The sequence below is a fragment of the Pteropus alecto genome, unplaced genomic scaffold (genome assembly GCF_000325575.1).
Source record: "Pteropus alecto unplaced genomic scaffold, ASM32557v1 scaffold71, whole genome shotgun sequence".
Taxonomy (NCBI): domain Eukaryota; kingdom Metazoa; phylum Chordata; class Mammalia; order Chiroptera; family Pteropodidae; genus Pteropus; species Pteropus alecto.
In genome coordinates this window covers 304,111-321,348 of record NW_006433024.1, presented here as the reverse complement: position 1 = coordinate 321,348, position 17,238 = coordinate 304,111, and the positions used below count along the sequence as shown (strand labels likewise).

The 17,238-nt window shown below is 51.5% G+C and overlaps 2 protein-coding genes across 8 annotated transcripts in view; both read left to right on the top strand.

Annotated features, from left to right (window-relative positions):
- Positions 1-10,377, top strand: part of PTPN5 (protein tyrosine phosphatase, non-receptor type 5) — a 54,764-nt gene extending 44,387 nt beyond the window's left edge. For all 7 annotated transcript variants that reach the window (XM_015586449.2, XM_015586447.2, XM_015586451.2 and 4 more), the window contains 7 exons: positions 1,276-1,360; positions 5,237-5,316; positions 5,500-5,637; positions 6,178-6,288; positions 8,430-8,590; positions 8,680-8,793; positions 9,236-10,377. In XM_015586449.2, coding sequence (XP_015441935.1) covers positions 1,276-1,360; positions 5,237-5,316; positions 5,500-5,637; positions 6,178-6,288; positions 8,430-8,590; positions 8,680-8,793; positions 9,236-9,329 — 783 coding nt within the window. In that variant the 3' untranslated portion in view covers positions 9,330-10,377. The remainder of the gene's footprint in view (positions 1-1,275; positions 1,361-5,236; positions 5,317-5,499; positions 5,638-6,177; positions 6,289-8,429; positions 8,591-8,679; positions 8,794-9,235) is intronic.
- Positions 10,378-13,118: 2,741 nt separating this feature from the next.
- IGSF22 (immunoglobulin superfamily member 22) overlaps positions 13,119-17,238 on the top strand; it is a 20,078-nt gene continuing 15,958 nt past the window's right edge. The window contains exons 1-3 of the mRNA XM_006907964.2: positions 13,119-13,227; positions 15,960-16,091; positions 16,334-16,470. Coding sequence (XP_006908026.1) covers positions 13,119-13,227; positions 15,960-16,091; positions 16,334-16,470 — 378 coding nt within the window. The remainder of the gene's footprint in view (positions 13,228-15,959; positions 16,092-16,333; positions 16,471-17,238) is intronic.

Genomic DNA, 17,238 nt, shown 5'->3' with positions numbered 1-17,238 from the left:
CCACCCTGGATGCCCCTAGACAGCCTTCCTGGACCAGCCCAGCATCTATCTGCTCCCGCTCTAAGTTCCCACCGCCATCACCTCCCCTTGAAGAAAGGGGTTGCATCCTTCCTATCATTTCCTGTTCAGTAGATCGCCAGTTTTGCCCAGAGAAAGGAACACAGCCTGCACATCCACTCCATGGGTGTTTTTGCACATGTCTTTTATTCTTTTGATTCTCAACAACCCTAGAAAGTGAGTATTACAATCCTCATTTTACAAAGCATATACTCAGTGGGTCCAAACACAGTGAACGCTATAAAATTTTGTGGTCACATGCTAAACTGTGTGGACAGAGAAAGGGAGTGAAGAGGCAAGAGACACTGGGAAGTCATCGCAGAGGACACGGGGGAAGGTGATGCTGGAGGGGAACTTTACAGGGTGGAATGATTTGGAGAGAGGTGTTCCCTGCAAATGGAATGCCAAGGACACGGGGGAAGGTGATGCTGGAGGGGAACTTTCCAGGGTGGAATGATTTGGAGGTTGAAGAGAGGTGTTCCCTGCAAATGGAATGCCGTGAGCTGAGACCTGGAGGTAAGATGGAGAATGGCATGTTAGCAATAGGAAGAGACCAGCATTGCTAGAGAGTGGGTCTCTTGAGAGCAAGCTGGTGGTAAAGAAAGCCCAGATCCCAGAAGACCTCACATTCCAAGCAGGGAAGTTCAGACTTGGAGCTCCTGACACAGAATGTGATTGAGAGGTGCACATACAGCCCTAGGAGCTCAGAAGGAGGCTCCTTTTCTTGCTAGAGAATCAGGGAAGGCTTCTTGGAGGAGATGGCATTTAAGACAGATAGGACATGAGAAGATGAGAATGGGGTGGATATTATGACAGAGCAAACCACACAACCTAAGGTCCTGAGGTGGGGAACACGGATCTACAAAGCCACTTTGTGGCTGCAGCACAGGGAGTGCGGAAGAAGGCAGTGACTGATGGGCCAGGTAGCGTTTTCTGTGGTTCTTTGTTCATCAGCCATTTATTGAGGTCTGCTATGTGCCAGACTGGCCCTCAATAAACAGTAGTCATAATAACATTTATTATGCATTCAGTGTGTGCCAGACACTGTTCTAAATGCTTTTTATGTACACGAACTCATTTTATAGTAGTGTTTGTTGAATGACTCCATGCACTTAAGCCAGCCCCGGTAGTAGATGTTGGGGGCACAGCAGCCCCTGGATTCAAACATCTGTGAGAGCCACCCCTAGCTACTCACACCCCCGTGTCCTCCTCCTGCAGGAAATCCCCATGAACTTCGTGGATCCAAAAGAGTACGACATCCCTGGGCTGGTGCGGAAGAACCGATACAAAACCATCCTTCCCAGTGAGTACTCACTGCCCCGGGGGTGGGCGCAGGTACACCCTCACTTAGGTGCACCCTCACCCTGAGGAAGACCTTAACTCAGAGCTGCCTCCAGGGTCATGAGGAGAAGGGACAGAGGGCGGGAGCCTCCTGGTGAGGGCAGAGGTTAGTTCACTCCTTCACACAGCACTCTCCAGACTATTGCCCTGGACAAGTGTTGTGCTGGGCTCTGTGGAAACCCAGAAAGAAAGAGCGCCGATAACAGCAGCTCCTACACAGCGCGTGGTGACCAAAGCGTTTTCACATCCTTTGGCTTTTCAGAGTGGGCAGATTTTGAGGGGTGAAGATTAAGGCTCAGAGACGTTAAGTGGCTCATCCACAGTCACACAGCCAGGAAGTACAGAACTGAGTTTTACATCAGGCCTCTGGGATGCCAGGATTTGGCTCTTTTATCTGTCTCAAGTTTAGTTAGTCCAGATTGTGCGTCCTCTAAGAGGCAGAGCCACCCTATAAGGAAATGAGCAGCCTGTTGGATAGTAGGCGCCCATCAGTCAAAATGTTCAAGCAAGGCTGTGTGAGCGGTCTCCTGGAAGTTCTGATAGGAATTTTCCTCCTTCGGGGGTGGTTAGAACAGGTGACCAAATGTTTCTTTTCCAGCCCTAGCATGTCATTTTCAGGTAACTTTAATCAAGCCCCTGTGTGCCTATCACCCTGCCATGTTCTGGCCCCAGGCCCGAGGGCTAGCTTGGGGGGTAACTTGTTGAAAGTGAATCCCCACAAACGTACTCCTCTCAGTTTATGGAGTGACGAGGCTTTAAAAAAGCAGTTTTGCCATCAGCATCTCTAACAACATGTAAGATGTCATGACTTATTTTTAACTTTTAAAATATCGACTTGTGGTTGCTATGGTTACACAGTCTCTAGGTAGTTCCGGTTAAACAAAGCACCGTTTAAGGCCAGGATGCATTATGCAGGGCTGCTCACCTCTTCCTTCATCTTGCTCCCCACCACCCACCTAGGCCCACCTGGAGGGAGTGGCTCAGGTACCCCAGAACCTAGGTCTTTGCTGGTCACTCAGAATGGCCCCTGGGGGAGGATGGAGCTAGGCCATTACTCCACCTGGCACTGGATTGCTAAGAGGTCTTGAGCCACCTCCAGTGGTGCCCTGAGCCTCCAGGCCTCTGAGCCCAACAGAGAACCTTCTCTGTAGCCAAGAAGAATTGACCCTGTGCCCTCAGAGACTGGGATAGAAACAGTGGGGGGCAGGTGACAAGAAGGCAGGTCGGTTTTGGCAGAGGTCCCCTTTCAGATCTAGGACACCCTAAGGTTTGTTCTCACCTTCATTCTGCACATGTTTCCTGAGCCCCTACCCCCATGGCTGAAAATTCAGACATGAATGAGGCACAGACTCTGCCCTTAGGAAGCTCACAGGCTAGTGGGAGAGACAGATCTGTGGACGGTTACAGTACAGAATCACCAGTAACCCAGCAGGCAGCACAAAGATGCAGGAGAACAATTTCTATTTTGCTACTGTGTTCCAAGCACTGAAATAGTGCCTGGCACATAGTAGACATTCTGCACCTATCTGAATGAGTGAATGAATGGGTGAATGAATGAGTGCAAATGAATGAATGAATACCTATCACATCCAGCTCCCCCTCTCCATCCTCACGGCCAAATAAATGACTTTTTGGGTGTTGGGCTTTCTATGTTGCCCAGTTTCCGGGGGTGCCTTTTACACAGACTGCAATGACATGTGCCCTCTGACCCCTGACACTTGTTACTTGGATCATTGCAGTAATCTTCTGACTAGTCTCCTGCCTCCCACATTCTCTCCTGTCCATTTTCCACCATGTCACCAAAATTATGCAAAACAGACACCCAGTTGTGTCATTCTCCTCCTCAAACACTTGGGTCACTCTGTAATCCTTGGGTTTAGGTCCAGCCTTGTAAGTGTGGTTTATAAGACCCTTTGTCAATAGGTTCCTCTCTAGCTCATCTCTCACCAGGCCCCACCTTGCCCTGTGTACTTGAATCAGACATAACGGTGTTCCCTGCTACTTCTACTGGTCCCTCAAACCCAGCACAGGAAGCCTTACCACCCTAGACAAATCTAAGGGCCCCTCTATCCCCTCATCTCCGGTGCTCACACTACTTGTCAGCCTGCGCAGTCCTTGGAGACAGGGACTGTATCTTGTTTATGTAAGAGATTCTACTCTCATGCGCAGTGCCAGGCACAGAAGCTGTGCTCACTACGGTCAGTAGGACCATTCCCATTCTCACAGTGGTTCTTTAATATTAAAAGACCCCGGTGTCTTGCGAGAGGGGACAGTGCCCACTTCCAGCACCTAATCTGGGCAGGCTCTGACAAGGAGAAGGGAGATGGCCCATGCATCACTCCCTGCTCCTCTTTTCTGCTGGTCACCCAGAGCACCTCTTCTGTTTACCCCTGCTCTTCTTACCCTCACTCTTGTCCACTGCTGACACCCCTCTGTACCCCTGTCAACAGAGCTGCCCCACCCCCACCTACCCCCATCCCAAAATCGCCTGCCAAAACCTCAGGCACTGGGGCTGGGCATAAAAGAGCTGGAGAGAGAAAGCTTGTGCCATTTCTCCTGCTGGGTTTGGGATGATTCTTTTTACTCATTAACTCATGGTAAAATTTGTAATTATGGTGATAATAACAGCCGTGAACTGCTGTGTAGTATTTCTGTATGCTGGGCCAAGTCACCGGTCTAAGGACTTGGTAAAGGTCACTCCTTTACCCTTTACATGAGGATGACATTGTGCTGCAAGGAATGTTCCCTTGCAACACAATGTTTAGAGATAAGGCACGAGGTGATAGAGTAAATGGCCCACTGTGGCACTGCTAGTAAGTCAGAGCCAGGACTCGAACCCAGGCTCTCTGGCTCAGGAGTAGACTCTTAACCACTCCCCTGTGCCACATTTGAGAGTTTCATGTTGTGCATGCTGGAAGTGCCTTTAATCCAGCCCTCCCTTTGTAGGAGAGAAGCTGAGACTCAAGGAAGGAATAAGACAGCTGGTGACAAAGCTAGACCACAGCCAGTAACCCGGGCCCCCAGCTACCTTCCTGCCCACCCCACACACCATCCCCATATCGGTCCTAATTTCTGGAGGCTGACAGAATAGTCAATACAGAGAGGCTCTAGCTGAAACAAAACAGATCCTACTCCAGGAGGAAGAGCAGGAAGTTATGAGGTTCGACATGAGAATAGATTGAAGAGAAAAAAAAAAAAAAAAACACGTGTCTGTTGCTAAGACCCTGCAGTCTCATCTGAGACGTGGAAGGCTTTACTCCTTTTATCCTAATGTTCTCCCTCAGCTTTTATCCTCCATATCTTAACAGTCTTTTGTAGTTATAAAGTACTTTACGGTTTACATAGCACTTTCACAGCTGCTTTCTCATTTATCTTCCCAACACTCCTAGGAAGTAGGGATCTTTACCCTCAGACAGGAAAACTGAGGCTTAGAAAGGCCGTGTGCTTTACAAATGGGCACAGCATGTTGATGAGTGTATACTCAAAACTCTTGCCGTCCAGGATGTGAACCCTAGGTACTTAGCTTTTTTTTTTCTCCAAAACATAAGGCACAGTGAGTATAGGGAGGTTCAGGGACATGGACGGGCAAGGGGCAGGCATCGGTGCCACAGAGGCAGAGACACAAGGCCTCGCATTCTACCCTCCTCTTCAGCCTGGGCCCTCATCTGCCTCAGTGGGCCATGGGATGGATCAGTGTTTTGCTACTGAGCAGGGGAAGAAGGAACTTCGGGAGTCCCAGAAGAAACGTGGGTGCTGTGAATGGACCAGACAAGGTGGGCCCTGCCCCATAGGGATTACACATGTCAGATCCCAACCTCACCTGTCTCCCCTACCCCAGACCCTCACAGCAGAGTGTGTCTGACCTCACCAGACCCTGATGACTCTCTGAATTCCTACATCAACGCCAACTACATCCGGGTACGTAGTCCCATCCTGACGGCCTCTCCCTGAAAAGGAGACCCAACCCGATGGGATCCATCTTCCCGGCTTGTCCCTAAGCCAGTGTGGCTGCTGCCAGCCCCAGGGAGGAACCCAAGTATAGGGACTGGGCCCCGGGAACATTGCACCTGACCCTGACAGCCTGGACTTGGCTGGCCACAGGGCTACGGTGGGGAGGAGAAGGTGTACATCGCCACTCAGGGACCGATCGTCAGCACCGTCGGTGACTTCTGGCGCATGGTGTGGCAGGAGCACACGCCTATCATTGTCATGATCACCAACATCGAGGAGATGAATGAGGTAGGTAGGCACCCCTGCATCATTACCAGATGTCGGCTGCTTTGTGCCCATGCTAAGCGTCTTGTTTCCTTATTAATGCCTGCAACAATCTTGTGATGTTAGTAGTTAGTAGTTCACTCCCCTGTCAAGGTGAGGAAGTATGAGGCTCAGCGAGGTTAAGTCGTTTGCTCAGGGCCACACAGATAGTCGGAGGCAGAGCCTGTGGCCTCTCTACCTCCAGGCAGATCTTAAGCAGGATGCTCTGCTGCCTCCCAGCCTCCCAGAGCTGACGCTGGCTACTTCTATACCTGTAACAGCCCATTTAATTGAACCCCTAGAAAAGTCCTTTGAAATGGCTGTTACTCCCATTTTCCAGATGAGGAAACTGAGGCTCAGAAAAGGGAAGAAACTTACAGGTTCTGAAGATGAGATTTGAATCCAATACTCTGACTGCAAACCTTTTGCCCTTTTATATCTCTCCTCGCCAACCCTGGAGGGGCACCGGGGAGAACGTGGTCGGGGAACTGGGAGGGTATCGCATCCTGATCTGGGCCCCTACAGAAGTGCACCGAGTACTGGCCAGAGGAGCAGGTGGTGTATGACGGTGTCGAGATCACTGTGCGGAAAGTCATTCACACTGAGGACTACCGGCTGCGACTCATCTCTCTCAGGGTGAGGCCTGGGAATGGGCGGGGCAGGGAGGATGGGGGTGGGAGCTTGGCTGAGGACTCCAGAGAGCACAGGGCCCCAAAGTCCACTCTAGCTGAAATGAAGGCCTGTGTCTCCTAGGATTTACTGATGAGCCTGGATGAGGGAGGGGTAAATGGGGTTGGAGGCCAGAAACAGGACAAGCCTCAATTGTATTTCATGCTATTAGGCTCTCTGTGTGTATACACTGTCATTCATAATGCCTTCCAGCTCTGCTTCAAATGCACCCAAATCTAGGACTGTCTAGATAAGGCGTCTTCAACTGCCTCCAGCAGTGTTCTTATAACTGAAAACCACGGTGACATTTAGATCCCAGCTAAAAGCATCCCCTTCACCTGGGATACTGGGCATCTGGCCTGTAGTACCAAATCTGTCCACGAGAGGACAGGCACTCCTTGCTGCATTTGGGTTGCATAAGGAGATTGTGATTACAGAAAAGAGAAAAAAGGAAAACACAAAATATGAGCAATACAAAACAGCCCAGAAGAGTGGGGGGAGGCATCCTCCCACCCTGAAGTTGTGCTTCTTCCAAGAGCAGCATAATAGAAGAGACTGTTCCTTTGGAGGATCAGTGTGTTCTGTTTTTGAGAAGTGTTATGAGCCATGTTTGGGGAACGCGGAGCCACTGTGATAACCCCGAAAGCTGGAAGCGGTGAGCCAGGCACGAGAAAGCTGACCCCCGACCCAAAAATAGCTTGAGAGGTCCACGGGGTCCAGCTCAAGGCCTGAGATTTGTTCCTCTGAGCTGTTCCATCTCCACCTGAGCAGCTCTGAGGTATAGGCCTGGCCAGAGGGCAGAAAGGGCCAGGAGGTGGGGAGACCAGGGGCTGTGGTAGCTGTCAGAGTCAGATAACCCAGGGCCTCAAGGAATTAGCTTCCTTTTCACCTAGAAAGAGAGGCCGAGGGGAGGTGAGGGCCGTCTCATGTCAGTGCCAATAGGACTGGTTAGGGAAGAACTGACTGGGGCCATTGGGGGTTGGGAGGTATTTACTTCTTTCCATAAACCTTTACAAGAAACTGCCCTAGTTCTGGCTTGGGTGCTGGGAACACAGAGCTGTTCAAAGCCTGGACTGTCCTCAAGGAACACCCATAAAATGGTAAGTACTGAGCTAGGGATAGGTTAAGATCACAGAAGAAGGACACTCCTCCAGCTGGGGTGCTCAGGGAGGGCTTCCTGAAAGTGGTGATGCTGTATGGGGTTTTGAAGGATGAGTGAGAGTTGACCAAGGGGCAAACAAGTGGGGAGAGCATTCCAGGCAGAGAATAATGTGAAAGTAAGGGCATGGACGATAGGACAACTGTATGTGCATATGTGTGTGTTTGGGGGGTGGGGGGCGGGGCAGAGGTTTTATCTACAAACCATTAGGAGTGCAGGAGCATCAAGTACCAGTATGCAGAGGCGGGAGATGGGTCTAGAAAGGTAGAACCTGCAAGACGTGTTTTATTTGCCAAGCTGAAGACTAAGGAGAGTGGGTTTTGCTCATAGAGCAGTAAGACCCATGGAAAGCTTCTGAGCAGCAGAGCAGCATGTCCAGATTTGTGCTGTAGACAGACCATTTTGATTGGTGTGAAGATGGGGCTGTTGGGGGGAGGGAGAGGTCTACACAGGGGAGAGATGGTAAAGGCCAAAGTGGAAGAGGCGGTGGTGGTAGGGAGGGGGCCTAGAGGAGAGGGAGGGAAGTGGCAACACTTGCCAAGGGTGGGGGTGAGCTGGCCGAGCATAGTGAGGCAACAGGAAGGGTCTCAGAGCTCTGGTTATGTGACGAAGGGGTGACTGGGCTGTTTGTTAAGATAAGGAACTGGGAAACAGGAATGAATTGGAGAGGATCTCTTTGCCTCTCTCGGATGACGCTGGAGTTGCTGGGGCAGAACCGATGTGAAGACCCACACTAACCCCTCTGATCAGCTCCCACTACCAAGCTGGGGTTGGGCCTCTTGTCTGGTACCACTGGGCGATGTGATGTAGATGGCCGAGGCCAGAGGTCCCACACCCTGTGTCCTCCCTCTTATGTTCTTCCTCCTCCAATCCCATCTCCATCTCTGGGCTGGTTTGTGCGCTCAGAGAGCTCAAATGTATCTGGGGTGGGCCTCTGTCTCCTGGACAGAGCGGGACTGAAGAGCGAGGCCTGAAGCATTACTGGTTCACATCCTGGCCTGACCAGAAGACTCCAGACCGGGCCCCCCCACTCCTACACCTGGTTCGAGAGGTGGAGGAGGCCACCCAGCAGGAGGGGCCTCACTGCGCCCCCATCATCGTCCACTGCAGGTGGGTCCTCCTAGCCACCAGCCAGGGCCGGGCAGCACCCCCGACAGCTGCCTCGCCCCCCTCACCCCGCCCATCCCCTCGGCCCTCAGCGCAGGGATTGGGAGGACTGGCTGCTTCATTGCCACCAGCATCTGCTGCCAGCAGCTGCGGCAGGAGGGTGTGGTGGACATCCTGAAGACCACGTGCCAGCTCCGTCAGGACAGGTCAGCCCACAGGCGGGGCAGGGGCACATGAAGAGCTAGAGCCTTAGGGGCAGAAGGGAGAGACTGACACGTGCACGGGGTGAGGGGCAGGTGGACACGCCAGGTATGGACCGGCTGGCTGACATGAGGTAGGGAAGACAGATGGGAACAGGCACTGGTTCTGGGAAGCTGGTGGCTGGATAAAGAGGGAAAAGAAATAGCTGGTGGCCAGAAGGCTAGGGGCTGAGAATGGTGGGACATGTCATCTCTGTTCTGCTATCTGTGCCAGAGCTGGGAGGGACAAGGAGGAGCAGAGGGAAGTGGCTGGAAAGGGTTGGCCTCTCCAAGCTGAATAAAGACAAGGCCACTCGTGAATGATTGGTACTCCATGGGTTTGGGGGGGCACCCTCCCACAGCCCATCCCTCGACCACCCCATCCCCACTGTGTGTCTCTGCTGGGCAGGGGCGGCATGATCCAGACCTGCGAGCAGTACCAGTTTGTGCACCATGTCATGAGCCTCTATGAGAAGCAGCTGTCCCGCCAGTCCCCAGAGTGACCTCACTCCTCCTCTGAGGTCCTCTGGGCACCACCCAGCCTGAATCTGGGCCCTTACCCCAGCCACCCCTGCTCCCTGCCCTGCCTCTCCTGCTTCCTTCTCTTCAGCCTGGCCCCTGCCCCCCAACATAGCTCTTCCTACTGTATATACTGGGGAGTAGGGTAGGGCGGGGGAGGAATGTGCCAGGCCAGGCCTGGGGCCCCAGGACCTGACACACACACCATTCAGACCTGGGGCCGCAGTTTTTAATGACGGTTCCATTGCTACTTGACCCAAAATGTTTCTGTGTCGCACTCCAAGTGTCCTACCACAGCGTATTCTGTCTGTCTATCCATCCATCTCTGCTGTCTGTACCGGACACTGTGTCTCCTCAGCCCGGGAAAGGGGTAATGAGCTCCAGCCCCTAAGTAGCCCAGGCAGAGGTGCCTGCCTCAGGCCCCTACCCCACTTCTCCCAACAGGCAGATTGCATTTTGCCTCCAGTCACTGGGACCAGAGTGGGGAGAGGGCCCTGAGGACCTGGAGGTCAGGCATGGGGTGCTTCTGAGAGGAGAGGGAGATCTCAGTGTGGGGAGAGCTCTCTGGATTGGTGGGGAGAGGAGTATCACAGCCTGTATGGCCTCTGAGTGTCAGATGCCCTCAGGAGGCAGTGATTAGCCTGAGGCATTGGGGAGGAAGGGGACGAATGGGGGCCGTGAACCCAGAGGACCTGGGCCCTGGTGGGGCGGGAGGGAGAGGGGGAGCACCGAGAGTGGGGTGGGGACTCGGCCCCAGATCTGTGTGAAACATTTTTCTGTGTTACTGTGGAAAAGCCTTCCCAGAAGTCTTGCTGCGTATAGCTCTGCGTGTGTTCCCGTGTTCATGCGTGTTGAGAGCCCGTCATCAGGGTATGCATGACTCTTTGGCAACATGTGTTATCTTGGAGCCACGTGTTTTTATTGCTGACTTTAAATATTTATTCCACGGCAGACAGAGACACTCGGTGTCTTTTTATAATTTGCTCGTGGTCATTGAATAGAGCAATAAACAGAGCATTTTGAGCAAAACCAGCCTCCTGGGTTTGTGTGATTGCCTCTCCCCTCCACTCCCTGCCCCCCGGTATACCACAGTCTTCATTCTCCTCCTAGTGTGTACACACACACACACACACACACACACACACACACACTCACTCACAGTCACACACTCAGAGCCTGGCGCTCAAGCTCCTTAACACCCCTATGTGGATATTGGGAGTATGGATCAAATCCAGATTTGAAAAGCCAATGGAAATCCATTGGACAGGATTCTCACACACCCTCACTCCAATCCAGCCAAGAGCCCTGGGCCATGGAGAGCCTCAAGGACAGGTGTGGAAGGCTTGTACAGAAAGCAAAGTGGCTGCCAGGCCACCAGCTCTGACAGACCAGAGAAAGCCAAGACTGGGGCAGAGGGACATTCGGGTCACCAGCAGCCCCTCCCTGTTGGCCAGCACACTTATCCCATGGTAGCCCTTCAGGTCCCAACAACAGCTGCAACCCAGCAAATTCCCTTTTAAGGCCTGGGCTGAGAGCAGCCCCTCCCAGGGGGCCCAAGGAATCTGCTGTGGCCCCAGATCCTGGACACTCCTGTTCTATACTTGCCCCTGCCCCCAGGGATGCAGCTAGAGTAGCTGTGATGTGACTACCAGCAGGCAGGAGTCACTTCAGGTCAGGAGCGGGACCCAGAGCAGGCCTGCTGACCAATCGGCAGGTCCTTACGAGTACCAGAACCTTGTGTAGGCTGGATGAGGAACGAGGCATGCAAATATGCCACAGACAGCTGGAGGTCCCAGAAGGAAGGGGGGCATGCTTTCCAGCCATCCTCCCAACAGGAGGATGGGTCCTCCTACCCTTCTACCTAGGTTGGGGGATTGGGCTGTAGGAGTGGCAGGGACGGAGAGCTAACGTTTCCCTCATCTCCCCGTAGAATGCGATATGAATGGTGACCCCTTGTATTTTTGCAAAATGGCAGACCCGTAGACTTTCCCATTGGACTGTACGTGCACATGTACATGAGTGTGTGCATGCACACACGCGCGCATATGTGCACACACATACACTACCCTGAGCCCCTCAGCTGAGAGTTCCCATCAAGCAGTAGTGAGAACCAGAACCTCTGCTACAAGGGAACAGGTAAAGTACCCCTGGATCACCACCCTCAACCTCCCACCTGCGTTCCTGCCATGTCCCAACATTTCCTCCAGCCTTGGCTCCAGCCTCACTTCCCCCCACCTCCTCCCTGCCCCCCTGCAGCAAGCCCCCTACTACCCTGCCAAAGCAGTGAGCCATCCAGCTGGAGCAGCTGCAGCCTGTGTAAGGGATCGCCCCCAGGGGGCCCAACATTTAAAGACTGATGACTCCTGTTGGCCCCACTGTCGGGGTAAAGAAAGAAGGAGACTGGCCAGTCTACAGCCCAGGCACCAGCTGCGCCTCCAAAGCCGTGAACAGAGCATTGCGGGTTAGGAAGGACTGGTCACACAAAGGTAAGACTTCTTTCTTCCCTCAAGAAGGGGCAGAGCCTTCTACCTTCCGAGCCCAGAAGGGGACAGCAGGAGCTGGGACGGGGTAGTCTCAGAACACAGAGGGAGAGACAGACGAGGCAGAACTTGATCATGGAAGAGTGAAGTTCAGCCTCAAACTGCGTGGCTCAGAACAGGGCTTTCTGGGACCCCTAGAAGGGCACTGGACTGGGGAACAAGAGACCAGGATTCCAGTTCGAGTGACCTTAGGTTATTTCTCTCAGACATCAGTTTCCTTGTATACAAAATAGAGGTTTAAAAACTGTCATGCTGATTAGAGAAAAGATGGTAGGTACATCTATTCATTGAAATACTGTGTAGCTGTTAATAAGAATGAGGAAACTTTATGAACTGGTATGGAGAGATCTCCAAGATATATGAAGTGAAAAAGAAGGGTTAATAGTGTGTCTTAATAGGCTACCTTACATATGAAAAAAGGGGGCGAGCACAAAGACATATTCATGTTTTCATAAAGGAGCTCCAGAAGGAGCCTAGAGACCACCAGTGGTCACCTATTGGGGAAGGGTTGGGTGATGGAGGGGTTTAGGAGCGGGAGGGATCCTCTTCATGTAGATGTTTATATTTTTATTTTTTAACTATGGGATTAAATTACCAATTTTAAAAAGTGTAAGAAATAAAAAATCAGCTTCTGTCTTTACTGTGTCACAAACAAAAGAGCTGAAGAAATGCGTCATCATCTGTCAGCATTCAACCAATGCCAGGGGGCCCAGGGCCCAGGAAGAAAATCCGCAACTTCCTCCCAAGGCCCGCTCCAATATGGCTTAGTCAGGAAGTTCCTTATAAGATCCGACTTCACTTCCTTTTGATGAAACCTCCAGTACTGCCTCCTTAGTTCCATGTAGCTATTAATAGACATCCTCAACTCCCTCTGGGCCTTATTTGGTTTACTGGGTAAACCTAAGCCCTACATCCTCCCCTTCTCAGAACTTGGAACAGTTTAGGATTACTCGCTGGGGGACAGGCCCATTGGTCTTTGTAACCAGCCTGGGAAAGTGAGATATAAAGGAAAGGGCAGAGGCCAGAGAGAAGAGGCTTGCTGCCTGACCTCTCCTCACCCTCTCCTTTGCACAGCCATTTCCCCTTATGTCCACCCGACCCATCCCTTCACACACACACACACACACACGCGCGCGCGCGCGAACATCTCTGAATCTCCCTCCTACTCCCTTTTCCTTCATGGCCTCATCTTCTCCCTGTCCTCCCAGGTGAGTGCCCACGCCTGCTGTCACCATGACGACCATTCACCACAAGCAGATGCTGCAGGAGCACGTGTCCATGGAGTTCTCCAGCTCCGCCACCCACGTGCAGACCTTCTCCCAGACAACCAAGATCGTGGGAGGCAAGTAGAATCAGGGGAGAAGGGGAATCAGAAAGGGGCAGACTTTCTTCCTCCACATCCACCTCCTGAGTGACCTCAGTCTTTGTGACTACTGGGCCCCTCAGGAGCCCAAGATACCAAGAACAACCCTCTCTCAACCCGTGCTTCTAATCTGTGCTTTGATAAAGCTTCAGCCGGCTGGATGTTCACCCACAGATTAGATCTCCAGGAAAACAGCTTAAGAAAAATCAGTCACATGCCTGGGTGTGAGTAATTAATGAATTCTTGATTGCTTAAGGGGAAGAGCATAGGCAAAAGCATGTTATCTTCGATGGTAGAATTTCAGTATGGAGGAAGTTAGGGAGGTAGCTACCTTGTCTACATGTGAGTAATGCTGACTCTGCTCCATTTAAGAATAAATTAGAGACTTTGAACTGCCAGTGGAGAGATGAACACATAAACAAGTGACCTAAGCTTTCAAGCTCTCAGCCCCTGGGACCAGACCTGGGGGAGGGCAGATCCAAGGGAAAGCTGAGAAATGGTCTCAGAGCAAAACAAATTGTTTTAGTCCTGTCTCTAGAGAAAAGTGATTAAAAGATGGCCAGGGGCCAGGATATTGAATACCCATCCTCTCAGTCACTGCCCCTCCCTCAGAGTCCTGGAGAGGCAGTCACTCAAAGTTCTTTGTGCACAGAGGTCAAGGCCAGATAGACACACCCTACCAACCCCTCCTGGTCAGCAAAGCAGAACAAATGGAACTGGGACTCGAGACCAGAAGTTGAGAACTCAAATTATAGCAGTGATTCTCAGTGCTGGCTGCATGTTAGAGTCATCTTAGTGTGGTAGGGAAGAGGGGGAGGGGTGAAAAAAATAGCAATACCTGAATTTCACCCAACTGTTAAATCAGGTGTGTATAAATAGTTGTTTTGTTTATTTGTTTTTAAAGCTCTCCAGAGATTCTAATATGCAGCCAAAGTTTAAAACCACTGGCCGGTACAGTCCAACAGAGAACATAAGTGCAGGAAAAAGACTGAAGTGAACCGGAGAGGACATAGCCAGTCTAAGGGGGCGGTCACATTCGCCCACCACTAATTGTTACCGTATGGGAATATGAGAATCTAGAAATCTGAACTTTTATGTGAAACCTCTCCATTTGTATATGGAGGGCTACTTTTTGTTTAAACATGGTTGAGGTCGAATAAAGCATGCGTGCAGGCCGGCTGCAGCCTGCGCACTGCTCGTTGGAGCCCTCTGACCACCGTTTAACAGCAGGCCGCGGGGCTTCTCAATCCACTTTCTTCTTCTCAGTCCTTCAGATGGGTGGGGATAATAAACGTACCCACTTCACTGGGGCATTATGAGGATTAAATAAAGTAATCTCTGTGCTTTCCACAAGAAAAGGACTCCACGATTCAGAACAATTGTTATTAACTCACTAGCCAAGAAGATGTTGTGAAGTGTAGGTTATATTGACACAAACAACTTTTTGTTTCCTGGATATAAAATGATGTTACCACACTGCATATGCTCTTTGATAATGAGATTCCCATATATAATCCCAATGAAGTGGGTATGTTTCCTGTCCCTCAGGAATCACTACTCCCATGGCAGTGAATGCTAAACCCACCAAAGGGTGGGGAGGAGGCCCACAGCAGAGCTCAGCTAAGCTTCCAGGCTTCCTGAGCAAGGACAGGCCCAGCCCCCTCCTAATGCTACTGGGGGACCAGGGGAGAAGCACAAGAAATCAAGAAAATCCCCAAAGAGAAGTTTCTTCTTTAAAAAAAAAAAACAAAACAAAAACAAAGTTAGGACTCAGGGCCAAGGCCCAATAAGGGTGATAGACCATTAAGGGATGGGAGAGCAGTTGGCTCTTCCTGGTGGTTGAAACTTGCCATAATGCAATGACCCATGGACTCTAAGGCCCTCCTTTTTTTTTTTTTTTTTTAGGTTTTATTTTTAAATTAAATTTATTGGGGTGACCTTGGCTAACAAAATTACATAGGTTTCAAGTGTACAATTCTATAATACATCATCTGTATATTGCATTATGTGTTTACCACCCAGAGTCAAAACTCCTTCAGTCACCATGCATTTGACCCCCTTCACCCTTACCTACCTCCCCACTTCCCCCTTTCCCTCTGGTAACCACTATACTGCTGTCTGTGTCTGAGTTTTTTTCTTTGTCTTGTTTGTTTGTTGCTTTCAGTTTTCCATCCACCGTGTGAGTGCAATCGAATGACTCTCAATTTTTTCTGACTTATTTCACTTAGCATGATATTCTCAAGACCCATCCATGTTGTCACAAATGGCAGTATTTCATCTCTTCTTATGGCTGAGTAATATTCCATTGTATATATGTACCACATCTTCCTTATCCAATCATTTACCAAAGCGGTTGTTTCCTTGTCTTGGCCACCGTGAATGAGCATAAGGGTACACATATCTTTATAAATAAATGTTTTTCAAATTTTTTGGGTAGATATCCAGAAGAGGGACTGTTGGGTCATATGGTAATTTTATTCTTAATTTTTTGAGGACACTCCACACTGTTTTCCATAGTGGCTGCACCAGCTGACATTCCCACTAGCAGTGTGCAGGGGTTCCTTTTTCCTAAAGGTCTCCTTTCCTGGCCAAAGCCGGTCCTGTGGTGCTGGCCTCAAGTGCTCCCCCGTCCCTTCAAGAAAAGGCCAGCCCTCCAGTTCCGAGCTGAGCTCTACCTGGAGCCCATTCTGACCTCTTGTCTGCTGCCACAGAGGAAGTCACGACAAGGAAATCCTCAAGCACCGTAGAGTTCTTCAGTTTGGTGACCCGGAGTTCCAACATCCCTGCGGGCGAGAGCGTTCCCGAGTTCGTGGAGAAGCCTTACCCGGTCACTGCGCCCGAGGGTGCGTCACCCCCCGCCCCCACCCTGTGTCTCCCCAGATCCCTGGGTGCTCCCCTTTCTTCCCCACTGTCCCAGACACCATCACCACTACTGCTGTCCCCCAATACACAAACATTGTCAGAACCAAGCCAGTGGTTCCTCTCCTGCCTGGGCTGCGGCAGGAACCCTGCGAGGAGGCAGGGAGCAGGCAGAAGGCACATCCTGGAGGCTAACATGTGAACATGTGTCCTGTGCCCACTGCAGGGGATAAAGCCGTGTTCCGAGCCCGGGTGCAGGGGAACCCCAAACCCAACATCTCCTGGAAGAGGGAAAGTGGCATCCCCATCAAGGAGTCCGCCAAGATGTTCTACGACAGTATTAACAAGGAGCACGTGCTGAAGGTGCCCGGTCGGGGCCGGCGATCCAGTTACCGATGAGGCCAGGGGCAGGGGCCTCGGGGCAGGCCACGGGCCCTCTCATCGAAGAGCGCGACAGCAGAGACCCAAGAACTGGGAGATGGTGGGGTGGCGGGGAGGAAAGGCTGTCATTGCCCTAAAGGGACGGGATAAGACAGTCCAGTCAGAAGCTGGGGCTTTCCCAGAGTGAGCAGGGGACAAAAATTAGGGGCGAGGCAAGGCAGAGCTGGGGCAAAGAAAGAACAAGGAGCGGGCAGGAGCAAATGGAAGGGAACTAGCGTTCCTGAAAATGAGTGAACCAAGGGACCCTGAGACCAAAGTTATGGGCGGAGCTAGAAGGGGAGGAACCCCAGTGGGTGGAGCGAGGATGAGATGGGGTGGACCAGGAGGGAGGGCGGGGCTGGGTCTTACAGTAGCGGCGAGAGTTAGAATACTTGGGCTCTTCGAGGGAGCTTTCCCAAAGAGTCTTGCCAACCACCTACAATCTTTAGGTGTAACCAGCTTCTGCAACCTCTGCCGCCAGACCCTTGGAGGAAAAGGAGGGATGGGGCCCTAGGAGACTTGGGCCTATAATTACTCCCGTCCCCCTTGATCCTGCCCCGACTTCCCTTGTGAAAGGAAGACAAAGGGCCTCCCCTCTCCCCTACAGACTGAAGTTGGTTCCTTCTATTCACAAAGAACTGTTATTGGACCTCAGCCTGCCCCCTCCCCACACCCCTACCACCACCACTACCCCCCCCCCACCTCATCACC